This window comes from Rhinopithecus bieti, unplaced genomic scaffold, assembly GCF_001698545.2.
Source record: "Rhinopithecus bieti isolate Rb0 unplaced genomic scaffold, ASM169854v2 scaffold_3447, whole genome shotgun sequence".
NCBI classification, from domain to species: domain Eukaryota; kingdom Metazoa; phylum Chordata; class Mammalia; order Primates; family Cercopithecidae; genus Rhinopithecus; species Rhinopithecus bieti.
Window position 1 is genome coordinate 156,359 of NW_016804116.1, and position 14,717 is coordinate 171,075.

At 41.1% G+C, this 14,717-nt stretch overlaps 1 protein-coding gene across 8 annotated transcripts in view; it reads left to right on the forward strand.

Annotated features, from left to right (window-relative positions):
* EVA1A (eva-1 homolog A, regulator of programmed cell death) overlaps window positions 1-14,077 on the forward strand; it is a 74,794-nt gene extending 60,717 nt beyond the window's left edge. For all 8 annotated transcript variants that reach the window (XM_017864184.1, XM_017864163.1, XM_017864157.1 and 5 more), the window contains one exon: window positions 12,796-14,077. In XM_017864184.1, coding sequence (XP_017719673.1) covers window positions 12,796-13,169 — 374 coding nt within the window. In that variant the 3' untranslated portion in view covers window positions 13,170-14,077. The remainder of the gene's footprint in view (window positions 1-12,795) is intronic.
* Window positions 14,078-14,717: the final 640 nt, after the last annotated feature.

The window sequence follows — 14,717 nt, forward strand, 5'->3', positions numbered from 1 at the left end:
GTTCCAGTTTTTCTCCGTGGGAGGTCGGGTTGCGCCTGCGCAGTCGACCCGTGTCTTTCCCGGGCGCGGGAAAGTTAACAATGAAGAACCCGGAAATGCACCATTTTAGTCCCTTTGTTCTTTTTGTTCCCTCCCTCCCTCCCTCCATCCAGACAATAACAACCTAAATATCCAAAGGCAGGAAGCAGTTTTTGTAAACTGGCACTTTCACTGGGAAGAATACTATGTAGCCATTATTAGGCATGATGGCGGGAGACCATGGAGCAATACTGAACAGTGTTATATGCTGTGTACATGTGAAGTGTACATGTAGAGTGTATGCAAAGGAAAATATATGAATTATATATACATGTCTATATGCATACTCTGGCTATAAGCAGGTAAATATGAATAAATATGTGCATGTTTATATGATAGAGAAAGAACAAAGGAAAATTCACTATACTACACACTGTATAGTTATATTCAGGTTGTGAAATTATAGTGATTTTACAATTTAAAAAATTCCGTACTTTTTTTTTTTTTTTTTTTTTTTGAGGCAGAGTCTTGCTCTGTCGCTCAGACTGGAGTGCAGTAGTGCAATCTTGGCTCACTGCAACCTCTGCCTTCCAGGTTCAAGTGATTCTCCTGCCTCAGCCTCCCTAATAGCTGGGATTACAGATGCATGCCACCATGCCCGGCTAATTCTTTTCGTATTTTTAGCAGAGACAGGGTTTCACCATGTTGGCCAGGTTGGTATTGAACTCCTGACCTCATGATCCACCTGCCTCAGCCTCCCAAAATTTCCCTACTCTTTTAATGTTATACTGGCACATATTTATACACATACCCACATACATATGCATACATGTGTATCTACATATAACAAATTTATTAGCTGAACTTTTGGAAATGGTGTCTTCATAATTTAGTTCAGTGAATATTGTGAGATATGCACCATGAGCAACACACTGTGCTGAATGCCCAGAGGATCCAAAGTGAATCAATCATATGGATTCTGCCTTCAGAATCCTCACTGTCATGTGGGAAAGATAATGGTTACATAACTAATTATAACGCAACCACATAAAGTGCTGCCCAGACTGGAGGGGCTAATTAATCACACCCTTCTTCTAAACTCAAGAACCCAGAAAAGCATTCAAATTTTGAAGTTGACCTCATCAGTGTCAATTTCAGCAGTGGTAATGCTGGACGGAATAATGTGTCAGGGCCTTCTACCTAGTCCGTTGAGTTCTAGGGCAGCTATGGGATTGTAGGTCTTTCCCTTGCAGGGGAAGAAAAGTGAGCCAGTGGATTGGGAGGAGGGGCAGGGCAATGGATGCTTCCTTGGGGGGTGTCTATTGCCTGTGGGAGGGGATGAAATGAGTGAATTTTTTCTTTTTTTTAAATTTAACTTTAAGTTCTGGGATACGTGTGCAGAACGTGCAGGTTTGTTTCACAGGTATACATGTGCCATGGTGGTTTGCTGCACCTAGCAACCTGTCATCTAGGTTTCAAGCCCCGCATGCATAAGGTATTTGTCCTAATGCTCTTCCTCCCCTTGCCCCCCACCCACTGACAGGCCCTGTGTGATGTTCCCCTCCCTGTGTCCATGTGTTCTCATTGTTCCACTCCCAGTTATGAGTGAGAACATGTGGTGTTTGGTTTTCTGTTCCTGTGTTAGTTTGCTGAGAATAATGACTTCCAGCTTCATTCACGTCCCTGCGAAGGACATGAACTGAAATCAGTGAATTCAAAGGAGAACACGTCAGAGCCAGACAGGTGGGAACAGAGATTTCTCAATACTCCTTCCTGGGGAAGAACAAGTCAGAGATGGAAGGAAAAGGAAGGAAGCTTCCTCCAGCATTTTAGAGAGGCAGTAGTGTTAGTGGAGGTCTTCCCTTTCCTATGGGGTGGGGCAGAATGCCATAAAGAGATGTTCTTTTTCTTTTCTTTTTTTTTTTTTTTTTTGGCAGAGTCTCACCCTATTGCCCAGACTGGAGTACAATGGCATGATCTCAGCTCACTGCAACCTCTGCCTCCTGGGTTCAAATGATTCTCCTGCCTTAGCCTCCCAAGTAGCTGGGATTATAGGCACCCACCACCACGCCCTGCAATTTTTATATTTTTAGTAGAGATGGGGTTTCACCATGTTGGCCAGGCTGGTCTCCAACTCCTGACCTCATGATCTGCCCGCCTCAACCTCCCAAAGTGCTGGGATTACAGGCATGAGCCACCGCGCCTGGCAAGAGATGTTCTTACAGCGCCTAAAGAGTTTGGAGAGGAGATTTTGCTGAGCACTCCCTGACTACACACAAACCCCATGATTCTCTTTAATACCCACTTTTTTATTTTATTATTTTGAGGGGTTAAGATTGTGTTTTATTAGTACAAATTTATGGGACACATGTGAAATTTTGTTACATGTATATAATGTGTAGTGATCTAGTCATGGCATTTAGGGTGTCTATCAACCCAAGTACAATACATTTATATTAAGTATAGTCACCCTGCTCTGTTATCAAACATTGAATTTATTCCTTCTATCTAACTGTATGTTTGTACCATGTAACCTGCTTCTCTTCATCCTCCCTGCTACCCTCCACTCACCTTTCCCAGCCTGTTATCTGTCTTTCCACTTTCTATCTGCATATGATCAGATTTTTTAGCTCTCACATTTAAGTGAAAACATGCAATATTTGTCAAAACCAATTTTAAAAGCCTTTCCTTTTCACTCAAGGAATCGGAAGCTTCAGAACCAAGAAGAAAGCCCAGGCAGAGAGAAGGTTGCACTTGCATGAGATCAGCTGGCCTGGTCTGGGCTGGCTGCTGCTGCCCTCTCCTACAAGGAGTCCGTTGGGCATGATCTGACCTCTGAAGGTGCAAATGAGATTAGCTTCAGGACCTCTACATAGGGCCTCTTCCTGCCCGTGAAAACAATGACCTGCAGGAAACAAGATACAGCAATACATTTATTTTTATTTATTAAGGGAAAACAACTGACAATAGCCCTCCCCACTCTGCTTCCTGGGTAATTAACAGCTGTCTGGATCTAGTCAAGACCAGGGTGGATCGCTGGCCAAGAGGAAGTGACCTGGAGCAGAAAGTATTAGAGAAGAGAAAAAACAATCACCTTAGAGCTTCAGTTTTGAATTTTGTGGGAAAAGGATGAAGAGGCATGACATTAATTGTATCAGCTGTGAAAATCAGACCTGAGTCACCAACTTGGGATCCAGTGAACTCCCTTACCCAGTCTGGTTGCTCTTACTGGGCTTGTCCAGGAATCCACATCTGGATGCTAGAGACAAAAGGGGATGTTTTTTGATCTGGGAGGCAGGACAAGGTGGACTCATTAAGCTACAGAGGGAGCACAGCGGTTTCCAAGATGGAGTTCAGAAACTATCTTTGATGTTACGCCTATGTAATAGGTGGGGTGAGGGCAGTATGTGAAAGCTAGAATTACTTGTTTTTCTGCCTTTAATTTTGTTTTCTGTTTTGGTCAAAGCATGAGCTTTTGAGTATCAGGCAGAATTACATTTGACACCCTCATCTTGGCCTCAGCTTTTAAACAAGAGTAACCCTACTTACCCTGCTGAACAGTGGTAATGGCTGAAGGTATTGCAGATGATCAGCATAAAGGAATTATTCCAGATCTTGGCAAAGAGAAGCATTCAGTGAATGATAACTCTCTCACACACTCTATGTATGTATGCATGTATGTATGTATCTATCATCTATTTAATGTCTTCCTCCCTCTTTCCCTCTTTTCCTCTTGCCTTTCTTCCTGTTCTCATCCCTCCCTTTCTTCCCCGTGAGTGCATATCTATGTCTCTTTGTGCATGCATGTATGCAATATGTATATCTGTATATACCCTAATATTTTTAAGCATTCTTAGATTCCAGAATAGGTAAAAGGGTGCATGTAGAGGTGCCACTTGTGAAGGGAATGGGAAGTAGAAGGAGTATAACTCAAGCTCTGCTATATCTGTTCAGCATTTATAGGTTTCTCTTGACTTGTATTTCACTGGATTATGTGGCCATTTTTACTATGTTAGAAACCTTCATGGTCTGAAAACCCTTGTAGGGAATATAGGAGTCTCCAAGAAATGGAGATAGATTTATGGAGCTCCAGATTCATCCTCCAGAGAGGACATGGTTATGTTTGCTGCCTTAGTGGATACATGAGCTATCTAGAGGCTTTAAAAGACAGCTTATCCCAAATTTATTTCTAACCTACCAACATGGATTGGTTAAATTAAGTTCCTTTAATGCTACACACTTAAACTAACAAAAGAGAGGTTGAGTTATTGCATAAGTTGGGCAATAAAGCAAGTGTAACTGATGTACTCTTTCTCTCTCATGTCCTCTTTCTCTCACTCTGGGATCCAGGCAGATTTTCTCTTGGTGAGGGAATTGTCTTCCTTGGGTTGAAGGGACTGAGGGAAGATGCAGTATTGGTATCTCCTTCTGAATCATGGCTTACCTAGGCAGGTTCTCTTCAAGGCTTCGTGGTGTAGGAGACAGAGGACAAGACTTTGGTCTGAAGGATCATCCACAGAAAATGGATGTACAGTGCCAATCACAGGACCTTCGCCTGCTGATTCCCACTTACTCTGCCTGCAAGGTCCCTTCCTTTACCCATGAGAGCAGAGCCAGCTTCCCATTGTGCGGCTTCTTCAAGGGCATTATAGCAGAAGTGAGCCAGTCCCTCTCTTTGGCTCATTTCATTCTAGCTCAGAAAAGCTGTGGCGTAACTATAATTGGCTCAATTTCTTTCGCTTGATTAAAGAGGCGAAGCCAAAGTAAGGCCAGAAATCAAAACCTTTTTTGTTGCCAGGGCATGCTAAGCAGTATAAACTCATTTCTAATTTATATACTCAAAGCCATACCTCCTAAACCAAAGTATATGCAGGATTACTTTAAATTCTTCTTTTCCTAAGGGGAGAATTTTCACAATAACCTTATGTAGAATTTTTATTTCACACTCATAATAAAGTGACCTTTAATAGAACTCTAAGAAAACTCCTTTAGAATGTTTCATACTGTCAAAAGAAGGAATTAAACGTTTGTGAAGTTCAAGGCATGTCACTTGAGCACTACATCAATGTAAGAAAGACTCAGTTTTATTGAAGGTTAATTATCTATTGGAAAAAATTCACTAAGGGGTCCACACTCTGGTATTCCAGCAGTCAGGGATGAACATGAAGAGGAGGGTGTGTTTGTGGGTCAAGAGTGGACAATGAAGTCTTTGGCTTGTCTGGACTAAAGGCTCCTCTGGAAGAGTTTGGGGGGATATGATTGAAAGGGAGTTTGGAACCAGATTTTTGACAGCCTTGAGTGTCCTCTCTTTTTTTGTAAAAGTAATAAGGCAAATAATAGGAGTCAGATTTTAAAGTGTTGCTTTGACATCCATGTGCAAAATGAATTGAAGGTGGAAGGAAATGGAATCCAGAGTTAGAAAACTTGCAGGTGCGGGGAAATGGCAGTGAGTAGGAAAGAGACGGAAGAGACATGAGAATGGCTGAGATTAATTAATTTATGGCTAGAAGCCAAAGAGTGAGTCAAAAAGATGACTCTGGGCATTGGGCACAGATGACTGAAGGGAGCCTCAGGCAGAAAGGGGAAGGTTGAAAAGGGGAGGGAGGGAGGAAGGGAGAGGGGGAAAGAAAAAATAGAGAGAGGTAAGAGAGATAACTAGATGTTTGAGATAAAAGAGGATGAGATCAATGTGAGTTACATTCTGTATGAAGTTGGAAGGTACATAGGAGTTTTTAAACATAAAAATTAAAAAAGCATACAAATTAAAATTTATAGGAAATGTATCTCTTAAAGAGATGAATGAGTTTCCTCCTTTCCCCTCAATTTGTTTATGTATTTATGTATTCATGAATAAATATCACTTATTGCCAGAAGGAGGCATGATTCAGTGACAGTTGTATTTCTGATTTTATTTGTATAGCTATGGGTGTTGAGAAAGTTTGTTCATATAAACATGCAGACAAAAACAAAAGAAGTTTTGTTATAATTAAGTCACTCCAGTCTTTGAATTAAGTTTTCATCATATGCCAAAAATCAGAGTGATCCGTCATCAAAAGTTATTTTGATTTGTCAGCTGACAACCCGATTAGGCCTTCCTTCAGTTTTGTTGAAAACCAAGAATTGGAAACTGACTTGGAAAAGGATGTGTTACCAGTTGTTAGGGGCTTTTGCCTCCTGTCATTGACATCAATATTTCAATATTTGGAACTGTTATTTTGCTTGGTGGCCATTTTTGCACTCTGGGCAGCGCACCATAGTAAGATGGGATGTGGAGTGGGGGAAAGGTCTGACTTGAGTTTAGTGAAATGGGGGAAGCAGTGGGTGGTGGGTGGTGTAGAACAGGTGAGCCTGTGCCTTCCACCACAGGCACCTTCTCAGGCAGATCCAATATAGGAAAGAATAAAGAAAATGGCTGTGTAAGGTCTAGAAATAGATTTCCTTAAAACCAGCTGTGCCTGTTCACCTCTTAGGCACATGTTCCCACTGTGAAGACTGCTTGTCTCAAGTAAGGCTGAGCGGTGAGATGAAACTCAGGCCCCTTTAGATGGACAGGGACTTAGGCATAGTCAGTGGCCTGATGGCTTCATGAGTTTGTGGGCAGAGGCAGCACCTTGGGCTAGCTAACCAGCCGTCACCCTGAGTAGAATGACCTTATTCCTACCTGATGCAACTAGTGGCAGAAAATCAATTCTGTTAGCAATTGGGAGCAGATTTCTGAGGCAGAGTCAAGGCTCTTTCAGAGGAAAAGGGCTCCTAGGGAACTCTGGACAAAGTAGACAGGTCCAAGACCTGACCCTTGGGAGATATTTTATTTTGATAAACAGCAGAACCCATTTCTCCAGCAAATGGGCTTCATTTTGCTTTATCCCAGTGATTTTGACTTTTGAATTATCACTAGAACTAGGTTTTGTAAAGACCACTCTGGACTGACCCTTTATGACTTTTTGGTTTTCCATTTCCCGTGCCCACTGACTTTTCTCCAATTCTGTACTCTCTGAGACTGCCCCAGTGGTACCTCATGCCCGCTTCCATTATTTCACTCGGTTGTGCTCAATTCCAATTATGTTTATTGCATGTCCGTTTCTCCTGTCAGGCTTGAAGGTCCAGTGAGGTTGTGATTGGCTCAAGGTCGCTTAACTAATAAATGACAATGCCTTCCTCCCACTTTACAAAAGAAAGGCAAATTATTGGATTTAACCCAATCCAGGGAGGCCAAGTCCAGGGCTTTTATTTGCCCCAAGACATGTTCTCTCTATCTGAGGGCTTAAGAATTTTCTAAGTTGCTCTAGAATCTAGATAAGACTCAAGCCCATTCCAGCCTGTCATCAGATAGCATGTTTTTGTACACATTGTGCATGTTAATTATAATCAGGCAGACACGAGCAAATCACAAATAAATGAAGATTGGTGTGGAGTTCATGGACTGTTCTGGTCATTATTTCCTCCAGGAAAAAATCAATCCTAAGATAAAGGTGGGGCCTTTGATGTGATCCCATAGCGCCTGGCATAGGAATATGCCATTTGTAAGCAAATAAGTTCTGAGAAGACCATCTTTAAAAAAAAAGTGTGTGTGGTGCAAATTTAAATTTATTAAGTCACTCAGTAGTGCTACAACTAGATGTACAGATACATTGACAACTTAACATTTGGTTCACTTTTAAAAGTAAACAGCATCTCCATCTAATGGTGAGACATTAAGCTAATTGTTAAATAATATCTAAAACAGATCTTTTCCTGAAACAGTGTTGCTAGATTTTAAAAAATTAATACACATTGTATACAGTTGTTTTGAATTAACATAAAAATTGAAGAGGTAGTGCAGAAGGTTCTCAAATTCCCTCCTTATTGGATTTTTTGTTTTTCTGATTTTTTTTAACTTTTATTTTAGGTTTGGGGTTACCTGTGCAGTTTTCTTACATGGGTAAATTGCATGTCACTGAGGTTTGGTGTACGAATGATCCCATCACTTAGGTGATGAGCATAGTACCCGATAGGTAGTTTTCCAACCCATTCCCCCACCCCACCCTCCCCCTCTAACAGTCCCTAATGTCTATTGTTCCCTTCTTTATGTCCATGTTTACCCAGCTTTTAGCTCCCACTTATAAGTGACAACAATGCAGTATTTGATTTTCTATTCCTGTGTTAATTTGCTTAAGATAATAGCCTTCAGCTGCGTCCATGTTGCTGCAAAACACATGATTTTATTCCTTTTATGGCTGCTTAGTATTCCATGGTGTATATGTACCACATTTCCTTTATCCAGTCCTCTGTTGATGGGCACCTAGGTTGATTCCATGTTTTTGCTATTGTGAATAGTGCTAGTGCTGCAATAAACATACAAGTGCAGGTATCTTTTTTGTAGAAAGATTTATTTTCCTTTACACCCAGTAGTGGGATTGCTGGGTCAAATCATAGTACTGTTTTAAGTTCTTTGAGAAATCTCCATGCTGCTTTCCACAGGGGCTGAACTAATTTATAATTCCTACTTTTTTTTTTTTTTTTTTTTTTTTTTTTTTTTGAGACAGGATCTCACTTTGTCACCCAGACTGGATTATAGGGGTACAATTTTGGCTCACTGCAGCCTCTACTTCCCTGGCTCAAGGGATCCTCCTGCCTCAGCCCCAGAAGTAGCTGGGACTACAGGTGTGCACCAGCATGCCTGGTTAATTTTTGTGTTTTTTGTAATGATGAGTTTTCCACCATGTTGCCCAGGCTGGTCTCAAGCTCCCTGAACTCAAGTGATCTGCCTACCTCAGCCCTCAAAGTGTTGAGATTATAGGTGTGAGCTACCATGCCCAGCCTGGTGTTCCCTTTTATGCACAACTTTGTCAACATGGTATTTTTTTACTTTTAGTAATAGCCATTTTGACTGATGCAAGATGGTATCTCGTTGTGGTTTTGGTATTGATCGTGATTTCTCTGATGATTAGTGATGTTAAGCGTTTTTTCGTATATTTGTTAGCCGAATGTATGTCTTCTTTGCAAAGTGTCTTTTCATGTCCTATACTCATTTTTAATGGAATTGTTTATTTTTTGCTTACTCAATTGTTTAAGTTTTTAAAATAGATTCTAGATATTAGGACTTTGTCAGATGCATAGTTTAGGAATATTTTCTCCCATTCTGTAGGTTGTCTGTTTACTCTGTTGATAGTGTATTTTGCTGTGAAGAGGCTCTTTAGTTTAGTTAGATCCCACTTGTCAGTTTTTCTTTTTGTCACAATTGCATTTGGAGACTTGGCCATTAATTCTTTGCCAAGGCCAGTGTCCAGAATGGTATTTCCTATGTTTTCTTCTAGAGATTTTATAGTTTTAGGTCTTACAGTTAAGTCTTTAATCCTTCTTGAGTTAATTTTGTATATAGTAAAAGAACAAGTCCAGGTTCAATCTTCTGCATATAACTAGCCAGTTATCCTAGAACCATTTATATAATAGAGAATCTTTTCCCTTTGCTGTTATTGTTGACTTTGTCAGAGATCAGATGGCTATAGGTGTGCAGCTTTATTTCTGGGTTCTTTATCCTGTTCCATTGGTCCATGTGTTGGTTTTTGTACCACTACCATACTGTTTGCTTACTGTAGCCTTACAATATAGCTTGAAGTTGGGTAGTGTGATGCCTCTGGCTTTTCTTCCCCCCTCCTCCCCTTAGGATTGCTTTGGCTATTTGAACCCTCTTTTGTTTCCATATGAATTTTAGAATCATTTTTTTTTCTAATTTTATGAAAAATGACGTTGGTAGTTTGATAGGAATAGCACTGAATCTGTAAATTGCTTTGGGCAGTATGGCCATTTTAACAATGTTGATTCTTCCAATCCATGAGCATGGAGTATTTTTCTATTTGTTTGTGACATTTCTAATTTCTTTCAACAGTGTTTTGTAATTCTTGTTGTAGAGATCCTTCACCTTGGGTAGCTACTTTTTAGGTATTTTATTATTTTTACGGCAATTATAAATGAAATTACCTTTTGATTTGGCTCTCAGCTTGGACATTGTTGGTGCATAGAAATGCTACTGATTTTTGTATTGATTTTGCATCCTGAAACTTTACTGAAGTCAGTTATCTGTTTGAGGAGACTTTTGGCAAAGTTTTTAGGGTTTTCTGGGTATAGAATTGTATTGTCTGCAAAGAGTGATAGTTTGACTTCCTCTCTTGCTATCTGAATGCCTTTTATTTTTTTCTCTTGCTTGATTGCTCTAGCTAGATCTTACAAGACCACCTTTTATTTACCCTGAAAGGGACCTTTACCAAGCACTTTCACATGCATTATCTATGCTGATCCTCCCAACAGCCTTGTGTAATATATGGCCCCTCAGCATTGACACTGATGCCATGGAAGCACCAGGAAATGATGAGAAGGGAATAGGCTTTGAAACTGGACAGACTTGGGTTTGTTTGCTTGGGCCTTTCTACCTTGTCATGTGGCCTAGGGATGTAACAGTACCTTTTTTTACTTCTGCCTTTTATTTCATAAAAGACAACCAACAAAGGAGGAAAGGAGGAGAAGAAAGAAATAAGTGGGCTATTTTAAAGATTGAGGCTGATGATGTAATGGATTTCATGAAATTTTAGGAACATATTTGGACAATAGTTTTTTCTTTTCTTTTTATTTCAGTAGTTTTGGGGGTACAGGTGGTTTGTGGTGGTTACATGGATAAGTTCTTCAGTGGTGATTTCTGAGGTTTTAGTGTACCCATCACCAGAGCAGTGTATACTGTACCCAATGTGTAGTCAGAGAGATTAATTTAGATGACGACATCAAGATTATAAAAAATCTTAACAATCTGGAACCAGGGTGAAACGAAATGAAGTTTTTATATTTGAATTGAAAAGAATCCTAATAAGTAGCACACAGAAATAGAAAACACAACTTAATGCCGTTACCTTTGTGAACGTGACCTGGAACAAGCCACTAGACCAGCACGTAGGTTAGTGTTGACTTGCCATATAAGGGGGAATACATTGGTCTTCAGTAGGCTTGAATTTACCTAATCGTCCTAGCATTTGGTCCAAGTCTCTCCATCTCATCCTCATGCTCACAAAATGCCCCCATGACTCCCTCTCTCCTAGGGCTGGTTGCCCCCACAATGTGCTTCCATCATTAACAGCCCATTATTTTATTTTCTGTCCATTGCTTTCATCTGTCTCCCCAGTAGACTAGGTGCATTCTGAGAGCAAGAACTGAGTCTTATTTAAGTCTTTGAATTTCCAGAACCTACAAAAATTGTCCAAATGTATGCAAAGGCGTAAGAATAATATAATAGACTCTGGGGACTCAGGGGAAATGGGTGGGAGGCAGGTGAGGGATAAAAGACTACACATTGGGTACAGTGTCCTCAAGGCCAGGCCTGTTCCTTTGTCCTGGTAGGTACCTAGAAATGAAAGTTGTTCACCTAAAGACTCCCATTCTGTTAAGCACATCTTACAGGGGTCACAACTAGGCCCACTAAGCATACTGATCATCAACAGAATGACTGTTATCTTCTCTCACCAAGGAAAGAGCTCAAATTTCTCCTCCCCTATCAGTTAACCTGCTGAGGCCACTCCTAATTACCTATACTGGCTTTCAATGTGTGACTGATTGCAACTATTGCTTTTTACAAAACTACCCCAAAACTTAGTGGCTGAAAACAGAACACATTTATTATCTCCCAGTTTCTGCAGATCAGAAATAGGGTGTGGCTTAGCCGGGATCCTTGGTTCAAGGTTTTTCACAGGCTGCTGCAAGGCCGGGACTGTGGTCCCCTCAAGACTAGATGGAGGGATGATTCACTTCCAAGCTCATTCATGTGGCTGTTGGCACCATTCAGTTCCTCAAAGGGTGTTGGCAGAGGCCACCCTTAGTTCCTTGCCACTTGGATTTCTCCATAAGGCAGCTCACACATGGCAGCTGGCTTCATCAGAACCAGCAAGTAAGAAGAGCCCCAGAGAGGGAGAGAGCAAGAGAACAAGACAAAATCACAGTCTTATGTAACCTAATCTTAGACTCACCCATTGCTTTTGCAATATCCTACAGTCGACCCTTGGTACATGTGGGGGATTGGTTCCAGCATCCCTGTGTATACCCCAATCCGTGCATGCATACTGAAGTTCTGCAGTTGACCCTGCAGAAGCCACATATTTGAAAAGCTGACACTCCTTATGTGTGGATTTCTCATCTCGCAGATAACGTATTTTCGATCGATCCACGTTTGTTTGAAAAAAATCCATGTATAAGTATCCTGTGCAGTTCAAACCCATGGTGTTCAAGGGTCAACTGTATTTCTTAGAAGTAAGTCACTAGGTCCACCCCTTAAGAGGAGAGGATTGCACAAAGGTGTGAATACTAGGAGATGGGGTTCATCTCAGAAGCTGTCTGCGACTATGATGAAAGGGTAATTCAGTTGGGGTGCATGAGCAAATTCACAAGTAAAGATGTTTTGGTCTAGGTGAAAAGAGGCTTTAGATAAGATACATCTCTTAAACAAATGACACCTAAGCAAAGCTGCTTGTGTACAGTAGGTGCTAAATAATTACTGTTTTTCTTTCTTTTACCTTTTCATTTGGGAATAATCTCTAAATCAAAGTTGCAAGAAGAGTGACAGAATCTCATATACTTTTACAGATTCACCCTTTGTCAATTATATTTTGAATACATTATAAAATATGTCACATGGGAGGACAATATTTGTAACCATCAAAACTTTGGAGCCTGGTGAGAGGTGTAGGCTGGAGTCATATTGGATCTCTGCCTATCGAATTGTCATCTCTCAAATGCTTGCTTTTCCTCTTCTTCCTCCAGAAAATCCTGAGCGAGCAGCTTTGTACTTTGTTTCTGGCGTATGCATCGGGCTGGTGCTGACCCTGGCTGCTTTGGTGATAAGGATCTCTTGCCACACAGACTGCAGGCGGCGTCCCAAGAAGAAGTTCCTGCAGGACAGAGAGAGCAGCAGCGACAGCAGCGACACCGAGGACGGTAGTGAGGACACCGCGTCCGATCTCTCCGTGCGGAGACACCGCCGCTTCGAGAGGACTTTGAACAAGAATGTGTTCACCTCCGCGGAGGAGCTGGAGCGCGCCCAGCGGCTAGAGGAGCGCGAGCGCATCATTAGGGAGATCTGGATGAATGGCCAGCCTGAGGTGCCCGGGACCAGGAGCCTGAACCGCTACTATTAGGGAGCAGCAGGACCCCGGAAACCACTGGAGGCCGCCTGGAAGGGAGAGGATCTGCAGGGACAGTGGGCACAAGGAACTGAACCCAGCTCTGCTAATATTGTGATTTCAGAGAAAAACCAGGACATGCCCCTTTTCTAGCCAGGGGATTGCTCCTTTTAGCCAAATGTATGGAGAAGTAGAAAATCAAAGCAGTTCATCAATCTTCCAGGTCTTGGAATGGTGCTGAAAAACCCTCTCCAACACTGTGGATGGAGATCGGAGAAACGCGACTTTGGTTTCTCTTGATTTCTGAGGATCTCAGAAGTTTCTGCAGACTTCCTTGCTATGTGTTATTCCTTTGCAAAAGGAAAGATCATTATAGCGTGAGGGCTGGGAACAGCAGGGTGAACTTAACCCAATAAATGCAATTTCCTAAATGACTCCATGCTATGGAGGTGATTCGGATTCAAATAGCGTGATCCATGCTTATTATTTAAGGCTGATTTTTAAAATCTTGATTTGCAAGGGCAACGCCGTCCATTTTAACTGGCACCTCAGGGATTAAAATCCTATTTTTTAGTATACTTCCCATCTCATTCATGAAAAATGAATAGAACTATTGTATTATGGGAGATGTGTCAGTGAACTAGAAAATGTCAATAACCTCAAAGGATGAAGGGTTTTTATTTTAAATAGTTTATAAAATATATATTGACATGCATATTTGAAAATGCTGCATAAAATAAAAGTGGTGTGTTTTCCCCTCTTTGGAGACAAGAAAATTTATTATGATTCTAGATAATTGTGATTTTAAACACTTTGTTTTTTTAAAAAAGTTTGGATTTCAAAGAAAAGAATGGAAATGGGAAGTAAGGATTAAAGCCAAAGTTAGGATGGGAATTAAAAAAATAAACATTACATAAAATCTTTTTGGTTTCATGTCTGTCTCTGTGGTTACCCTTACCTTAAATGACAGCTCTTTTATATACATGGGTATGGGCTTTTGCCAGACCCCCTCAAGGATTAGAGTGGGGAGATGGTTCCTGTGTGATAATGGGCTTTTTACTTTCTGTAGGTTATATGTATGATTGCTATAGTTGTTAAGCAGATAGAGGAATAGAAGACTTACCTAAAGCTAGAAATAAGATGGTAGCCCTTATATGAAAAGAAGTTGTTAGGGAAGGAAGAGAAGCCAGGCTCTGCCACATTTAGAAATAGGTTACAGAGGACAAAACATCCCCTAGGCTGGTAAACAGGAAGAGTGAGACCTGTCTCTCTGTTTACTCCCTTCTTTTGCCATGGAGTGGGTTCCTAGTCAGTCTATCTGGGTACTCCAGGGCCTTCCTGCTGCGAGGGTCTCCCCTGTTCATTGACTTTGTCACCATGTTTAAGAGGATGGTCAGGAGACTTCCTCCGGTGAGGTCTCTACTGCTTTAGCAACCCACTTTTTGTTTTAAGGACTCTTGGAGGGCTGTCTTAAGAACTGAACAATCATAATCATAATCTCTGCTTGCCAAGGGGGCAATAAAGTTCACTTGAAACACTCAGTCGCTGGCCCAATTATATAAT